Raw genomic sequence first — 8,672 nt, 5'->3', positions numbered from 1 at the left:
AGCTGGCACAGAATGTCATTTATATCACACACCCTATTTACAGTGGAAGCCCAGAAAAATATAAGATACACAATATGATGGAAATCCACCTTCCCTTTAAGGACCACTAAAAGTCATGTGACAAGGGGGGTGGTGACGTCATTAGAAGTCCTTTAGGGGTAGGGAACCTTGGCTCTCCAGCTGTTGCAAAAACTACAACTCCCATCATGTCTGGACAGCCAAAGCTTTAGCTGTCCAACCATGATGGGAGTTGTAGTTTTGCAACAGCTAGAGAGCCAAGGTTCCCTACCCTTTGCCCTTTAGCAGTTGCAAAACTACATTTCCTATCAGACAGCCAAAGGCATCACGGGAACAATAGTTCTGTCAAAGCTGAATGGCAAAAATTCCCTGTCCCTGTTTCAACCTCTGAAAGGAACGAAAAGTTCCCCATCTCTGCTCTACAGCGCGGACACCTGATTACCATGACAACAGTTGCCAGCCGCTGTAGCCTCTCCCACCTGCTCCTAGTCTCAAGCAGAGGCTTGGAACGCAAATCCCGGAAGCAAAGTGGTTGTGAAGCCTAACAGTTTTTTTTTCCGGGTTACGTAATAAATACATAAAAAGGGTGACCGGGAGCGGTGTGTGTGGGTGAGTACCGGTGATTATCGTAGCTTTCCACGCTCTGACGATTATGACGTGATGCAACAGGGCACGGGCTCACGGAGGAGGCGTGCACCGTGTGTTATCTGCCTGTTTATGTACATGGTGGAGTCACTATTGTCATATAGGCGCTGTGGGGCTGTTATATTCCATATATTGTGCTGCACAACGGTTACAGACACTGACAGGCACCCTCATATAAAGGGATCAGAGTGTAGTGGATATGTATGCACACACACACACACACACACACACACACACACACACACACACACACACACACACACACACACACACACACACACACACACACACACTGTATGACAGTATATACACACACACACGTGTGTGTTCGTATCAGAATTTGCATAACCTGATAGCACCCAATGGCTTGTGTATATATATATATATATATATATATATATATATAAAGACTCCGCAGAAGAGATGAGGCTCATATAATAGCAAAAGGGATGATGTGGCGGGCAGCCATACTGAAATGTATTTATGAAATGATATTATCCAGATACTATTGGTCATATAGTGCCTACATGTCATTTTCAGATAATGCCTATAATATACACTAAAGCCTATTATATCTTCAGTGCTAACATATAATATTAAAGCCATTTATATCACAGACATATAATACCTAAAGGGGAAGTCTGGTGAAAGTTTTTATTAAAGTACTGTATTGCCTCCCAAAAGTTATACAAATTACCAATATACACTTATTGTGGGAAATGCACATAAAGTGCTTTTTTCCCTGCACTTACCTCTCCATCAAGGCTTCACTTTCTGGATAAAATGGTGATGTCACGACCCGACTCCCAGAGCTGTGTGGGCTGTGGTTTCTGGAGAGGTCATTATGATGGCAGAGGGATGCTCAGTGTCCCTCAGTGTCCCCCTGCCATCATCCTCTCCAGCAGCCACAGCCGCACAGCTCTGGGAGACAGGTCGTGACATCACCATTTTAGAATATATTGGTTAATGTCCTCATTGTTCATCATTTCTCTTCTTTGAAAGGTTGTTGACCAGCAAGTGTGTGCTGAATTGGTCACCTGTCCTACAAGTGTCTCCTTTCTTGATGAGGATGGATCCCAACAGAAGTCCCATGACGGGAGTCCTAAATCTTACATTGGAAATCGTCTACATGCTCACTGGGGAGGTAAGGAATTCTGGGACGATGTTTATATATTTTCTTTCGATCCCAGGTTATATATTTTGAGGCTTAAAGCGAATGTACCATCAGGTACATCACTTTAAGATTTTTACATCAATAGACTGCCACCTGAAGCACTGGAGGTGGGCCCGCTTGTCCCCAGTGTGACGAAACCCCTCCCCTCTGTGACGTGGCTCCATTGATTTTAATGGAGCTGCGTCACGTAGGGGAGGGGAGATTGTCACACTTGGGGCCGGCGAGTCTACCTCCAGTGCTTCAGGCCAGCCTGGTGACTGGGAATAGACCGGCGCCATACGCAGTAATCGGGCCGTGGTTTTAAAAAAATGACTGCGGCACCAGCATCCCAGCGCCAGTCTATTGATGTAAAAATCCTGATGGTACATTCGCATTAAGCTTTCTTTTTTAAAACAAAATGGCTACAAAGAGGGCTTACATAGTTGATGACACCTATAGGTTAAAAAGACACCTATGTGTCAAGTTTAAGCAACTGAGTACTTTTTCATAGGACTACATAGTTGTGAAGAAGACCTCCAAAGAACATGACACAGATAGTTCAGAGGGGTTAAACAGAACCAAGAGCCCCATTACAGAGCTCCCACATAACTCACTTCTACAAGGTGGCACAAACGACAAAAAGATCCTGGAACTCACAAACAAGATTATCCATCTACTGACTGGAGAGGTGAGCGCTGCTCTGGATGGCAGTACATTTTACATTGAAACATAGGTATGTTTGTTTAGTAAGATCATATCTCTGTATATGTCTCTCTACAGGTGTGGCAGTATTTAGAAGGACATACAAATCTTTACAATTGTGTCATGATGGAGAATCAGCAGCTCCTCACATCGTTTGGTAAGAAGCCGTTCTATTGACATTATTGTTATCAGTCATAACCTGTGGCTATATAATACAAAGGTTAAATATAATAACTGTTTTAAATCAACCGGTGCAAGAAAAATTTACAGCTTTGTAAATTCTATTTTAAAAATCTCAAGCCTGCCAGTACTCTTCAGCAGCTGTATGTCCTGCAGTAGTGGTGTATTCCTTCTAGTCTGAGACAGTGCTCCCTGCTCGCCTCTGTCCATGACAGCAACTGTTTAGAGCAGTAGCAAATCCCTATAGAAAATCTACATTACTCTGACAGACAGAGGTGGCAGCAAAGAGCACTGTGTCAGACTGGAAAGAATACACTACTTCCTGCAAGACATACAGCAGCTGTTAAGTATTGGAAGGCTTGTGTTTTTTAGAAGTAATTTACAAATGTGTGTAACTTTCTGACACCGGTTTATGTGAAAACAATTACAGTCATACCTTGGTTTAAGAGTAACTTGGTTTAAGAGCGTTTTGGTTTAAGAGCTCACAGTTTTTCAAAATTGTGACTTGGTTTAAGAGCATTGCTTTGGTTTAAGAGCTCCCAGTACGTGGTTGGAGGTGGAGTGGGGGAGGGAAAGGGTCTGCATAGTGTGGTCTACAGCCCTGTACTCTGACCCAGGAAGTCTCCCTCAGCTTTCAAATCATGGTAGATCCACTTCAGGCTGGGGCTTGCATCAGGGGACAGGACTGTGGAGGTAATCTCTTCGTAGCTGTAACCCCTCTCTCCCCGGACAGAGAGTTCTGCATGTATGGGCCCACATCTGTCCTGCTCATTCCTTCATGCACCCTGCAGTCTCTGTCAGCCCTTGTGTTTCACATCCTCTTCATTACTGTACAGTAACTTATAATATCACATATTCTGCTGTTTCTAGATGTTTGTTTTTTTTTGTCTTACATGTTATTCAGAATAATAAATAATTATTTTTGGGGTGTGGAACCAATTGTCTGCATTTCTATGATTTCCTATGGGAAAATTAGCTTTGGTTAAAGAGTGGATTTGGATTACAAGCATGGTCCCGGAACGAATTATGCTCGTAATTCAAGGCACCACTGTATTTTTCTCTAGAGTACCCCTTCAACATTTTATTGTACATTTAGGTCTATATTGTTTTTTAGCAGGTGTATTTTGGCCATTAAAGGAGAATTCCAGACACAACTAAAAATCTTAAGCAGGCAGGGTGTGGGGGGAACACAATAATCAATGTATACTTACCTGCAGCACTGCTCTAGGACCTCCACTTGCCTTCTTTAGCTCATGTCATGTCACAATCCTGGCTCAGGAGTCCCTGCCCAGCCAGTCAGTGACTAGGGTGGGACATCGCTGCATTCACTGACTGGTTGAGTGGGTACTTTCCCCAGGGTTGTGACACAACAAGAATCCGGGAGAAGATGAAGTCTGGTGGCAGATTGTGATGAAGTGTTGTGGGGGGGCAAGGGGAAGGGTAAGTATACATTCTTTATTATGTTCTTCCCACCCCCTGGCTGCACCAGATTTTTAGCTGTGACTTCTTTAACTTTTTCTATGTTCTTTTTAATTGAGGTAAGTGATAGAAGTTATACTCTTGTTTTATATATCTACATAGCAAGCTGTCTAATTCATGTATAATGTATGTGTGAAAAAGTCTAAAATAAGGTTTTTATTTTGAGTTAAGTGTTTTGTTCTATGTAACAGATTTAGCAGAGACACGGCAGGACAAAGAACCAGGATCCCAGGATACGAGTTTTGTTGACATGGACATTTATACACCCACAGACCATATCTATATTAAGGAGGAGCCAAACTTTTGTGATGTTGAAAACCTCCCGGACTATCACACACAGTCCGATTTTACTCCTATTAAGATGGAACCAGACGCATATGAAGAAAATGATTTACCCGTCCATGATGTTTCCACACCTATAGGTTATATACAGCACAAATCACCTCATCTGAAGGAAGAATCTTGCAGAAATGAAACATTTATAGATTCTGACCGTGTTACTCCCGGGGGTTGTACAGAACTGGACTATATAATAACTCATATTTCAGGAGATAGTGAAGAAGATAGTGGAGCCCATAAAATAGATGATGGTTTTATTCATCCTTCTGATGTAGCTGAGCAGCATTTAGAAAATAAGATGCCTTTTAGGCCAATGATGGCAACAACTCAAGGAACCACAACCGGCAAGGAACAATATTCTGTTTCTGAACATGGAAGTTTATTGTGTGATCAATCTAACTTAGCAAAACCCCCAAAACGTCAATCAGGAAGGAAGGTTTTTACTTGTCTTTTATGTCGTAAATGCTTCAATACTAAGCTAGGTCTTTTTAGACATCAGATAACTCACAAAGGCCCAGAAAAGGTGGTTATGAATTCTATGGACTGTGTTCCAGGTCAGACAGCTTCTGATTCTGTCACCAAGCTAAGTAAAGGTAAAACACTGGTAAAGTCCAGTGCAGAGTGTAAGGTGAACCCTTTGGAAGGCAGATATCAGACATGTAAACATCACAAATTACTACGTAATCAATCCGATGATCGTCAAGACTTAAAAAAATCAGTATGTATGGAGTGTGGAGAAGTTTTTGCCTTTAAATCACAAGAACAGTCAATGCGTCCTGGAAAGTGTTTCTGTACAGAGTGTGGAAAATGCTTTTCCAGCAGCTCTCATCTTGTTATCCATGAAAGAATCCACACTGGAGAGAAACCTTTCGTGTGTACTGTATGTGCTAAGCGATTTGCTACCAAATCTGCTCTTGTCATCCATCAGAGGATACATACAAGAGAAAAACCTTATTCCTGTACTGAGTGTCAGAGACGATTCCCCTGCAACTCCCAGTTAATCATACACCAAAGAACACACACAGGGGAGAAGCCATATTCCTGCTCTGAATGTGGCAAAGGATTTATCAGTAACTCTGATCTCCTGCGGCATAGAAGAATCCACACAGGAGAGAGACCTTTCAAGTGTTCTGAGTGCGGAAAATGTTTCTCCCAAAAGCCGCATGTCCGAGAGCATCAGAAGACACACAGAAAATAATGTTTGGGGATTTTGTTTTGGCTAACTTAAAGTGACTGTACCACCAGGCTCAGGCTGAAGCACTGGAGGCGAGCCGACCCACCCTTAGTGGGAAGAAACTCCAGCCCCTCCATGACGTGACTCCATTAGAATCAATGGAACCCTTTCATAGAGGGGCAGGGTTTTTCTCCCACTAAGGGTGGGTCGGCCCGTCTCCAGTGCTTCAGCCTGGGCCTGGTGGTGCAGTCACTTTAAGTGTATTTATGTCCACTGAAATATGAGCTTATTTTTCAATTTCTAAAATGTCTATTAAAAAAAAGTTTAGTCTATGGTGGTTTATAAGTTCTGTTAATGTAGATGATAATATTTGCTGGATGTAAGGTCTTTAACTGGCTCTAATCTATTAGCACAGATTCTCTTTCCACTGCCCATCTAGTATTTCTTCTCCCTGGTGCTGACAGCTATAGATGCTCAGGAGCATGTAAGTCCATCTGCTGTGGGTGTTCTCTTATCACTGTACATAGCAGCAGTGCTTCTTGTATGATTCAGTACACTTTGTGTGACCTACCCATTCTGAAAAGGGCAATTGTGTCCATCCATCCCTTCGTTGCTAACACCAAGGGCCTTTTTAGACAGGCTGTGGGGTTGAGCTACGGATAGTGAGCGTCAATCTTGTTGATAGTTCTCTTTTCCAGACCATTCACAAGGTCTGATCAGTTGTGCAACCAGGCTTTGCAAATTTATCATTATCCGCTGATCATAATGATAGGTAGGCGATAACAATGATTTTATGGTAGCACAAAAAATGTAACCTGCTGAACAACAGTCATTTAATCATTCATCGGCTGATCGCTGGCCAAAATGGTCACTTACTTGATAATTGGCCTGTGTAAAAGGGCCATGAAGCAAATCTATCACTGTTCTTCCCAGAACTACACTAGGGTGTAGTTGCAGCAGACACTGGAACACGTCCAATGCTGAACTCCATACACAAGCCCTATTAATAAGTATAGGGCTTGTGCATGGAAGTCGGTATTCAAATGCCCAAGTTACACTCATCTCTATCAGCATTTCACTCCTGGTGGCTGGATAAATTGGATGCAGCCCTAGAGATTCCTGGAAAACATCATGCTTTCCTGGCAGCCCTAGGGCTGAATCCAACTTCTCTAGCTACCGGGAATCAAATGCAGAGGGTTCAGCAAGTTCGCTTTGACTAGAGACAACTGCTTTCAGCTCCATTCACTGTCAGGCCATGTTCTCACTACGTATGTTTCGTAGTAATCATGGCCGTTGTTGGCGATCCGCAACAATGGCAGTGACTACTACGGTATTCGCGTCATACTGGCTACACTCCAGCCGGGATCCCTAGCGGTGCCATAGAAAACTGACATGTCAGTTTTCTGCAGCTGCTATTCATTAAATAGCGACCGCAGAAAAACTGTCAGTGCACACAATTGAGCGTGCCTCTCCGGCCGCACACTTCATTGTGAGCAGTGGGGAATTCGAATGTGGGCGCATTCAGCGGCAGTGAAGATCATCAGGCTGGTACCGCAGTACCGGCCAGGGTGATCTTCTCTGACACCGGCCGCTCCATGACCCGACATGTTACGCCATGTGAACATAGCCTCACATTGCATAGTTATATTCTTAAAGGGGTTATCCAGCGCTACAAAAACATGGCCACTTTTCCCCTACTGTTGTCTCCAGATTGGGTGGGGTTTTGAAACTCAGTTCCATTGAAGTAAATAGAGCTTAATTGCAAACTGCACCTGAACTGGAGACAACAGTAGGGGGAAAAGTGGCCATGTTTTTGTAGCGCTGGATAACCCCTTTAAAGTGATATTTTTAGCAGCCTGCAGTTACAGGTTGCCAATGCTACACAAGTGAATACAGCCAACAAAATGTGACATGGATACACAGGAATGGAGAAATACCTGAAAAAGAAAAAATATAAAATGAATAGAGGTAAATTAAGATATAAAAATAACAAAGCCAGAAATAATATTAAAAATGCAATCTGATTGCTATGAAAACCATGCTCCTAGTTCTCCCAATAGGCAATATTTCAGATAATTCCAGACACATTGCACTGCTATTGGGGGAGAACTGGGGATGTGGTTTTCCACAGCATTTAGATGACATTCCGAATGCATATGTGAAAAACCCTGCCTTAAAGGGGTAGTGTGGCCTTTTTCTTTTTCTGCTTAATTAACACACATTACAAAGTTATATAACTTTGTAATGTGTGTTAATAAGCGGTCTGGCCCCGTTCTCCCCTCCCCCCGTAAGGTAAATAAAGTATACATACCAAAACACTGTCGACCCTGTCCTCTTCTCACAGGCGCCATCATGGGTCGATGTCATCACAGCAGGGGGCGGTCCTGGTCTCCTTCCTCTCCGCTGTCTTCCACAGCAGTGAACGGGAGAGGGAAAGGCGGCTGGCCGCACTAGCACTTTAAGTTTCACATACTTTTTCCACTCACAAATGAGATATTGGATAGTTTTCCTCAAAAAAACAAGTGTAATATTTTTGACTCATTGTTTGATTTTATCCTCTTTATTTACTTTAGACCTTGTATTCAGATGTTCTTCAAAAGGAAAAACCTACCTAGAAAACATCTACTAGATACAGGGCCGTATTAACAGCTGCTGCTGCCCTAGGCACTATACCTGAAGAAAAATTGTCTGAATGGCATTGTCATGGTTTTTAACTGCTTAAAACACAAATTTCCACATTGAATCAATGATTAGAGCCGTCTGCATATTGTCCGAAGTAATTCTCACCACAGGATTGGTAAGTAATAGCTCCAGACGTCACAGCCATACCAGACCTGAACATACCTCCACACCAGATCTGATCATACCTCAACCCCTACACCCTCAAAAAGACACCAGATTTACTGGCAAGTCTGAACGTGAGTTGTTTTCTTCCCCCTGCTACCTGATGCTGCCCCCCTGCAAGGTGCTGCCCTAGGCACC

General features: G+C 43.0%; 1 protein-coding gene across 1 annotated transcript; it reads left to right on the top strand.

Annotated features, from left to right (window-relative positions):
* Positions 1-673: 673 nt before the first annotated feature.
* On the top strand, positions 674-5,757 carry LOC138799583 (zinc finger protein 3 homolog). The gene is made up of 5 exons (XM_069980977.1): positions 674-737; positions 1,666-1,807; positions 2,328-2,504; positions 2,597-2,675; positions 4,369-5,757. Exons 1-5 carry the CDS (start codon positions 679-681, stop codon positions 5,712-5,714), a joined length of 1,803 nt encoding a protein of 600 aa, XP_069837078.1. The 5' UTR covers positions 674-678; the 3' UTR covers positions 5,715-5,757.
* The last annotated feature ends 2,915 nt before the right edge of the window (positions 5,758-8,672 follow it).

Source organism: Dendropsophus ebraccatus, chromosome 8 (genome assembly GCF_027789765.1).
Source record: "Dendropsophus ebraccatus isolate aDenEbr1 chromosome 8, aDenEbr1.pat, whole genome shotgun sequence".
Classification (NCBI taxonomy): domain Eukaryota; kingdom Metazoa; phylum Chordata; class Amphibia; order Anura; family Hylidae; genus Dendropsophus; species Dendropsophus ebraccatus.
The sequence above is the reverse complement of the archived record's forward strand: the minus strand, read 5'-3'. Positions and strand labels throughout refer to the sequence as shown.

Coding starts and splice junctions, on each gene's coding strand:
- LOC138799583 (XM_069980977.1), top strand. CDS start 679: ATGCAACAGGGCACGGGCTCACGGAGGAGGCGTGCACCGTGTGTTATC. Junction 738..1,665: donor TGTGTTATCTGCCTGTTTAT/GTACATGGTGGA, acceptor CTTCTTTGAAAG/GTTGTTGACCAGCAAGTGTG. Junction 2,676..4,368: donor GCAGCTCCTCACATCGTTTG/GTAAGAAGCCGT, acceptor TCTATGTAACAG/ATTTAGCAGAGACACGGCAG.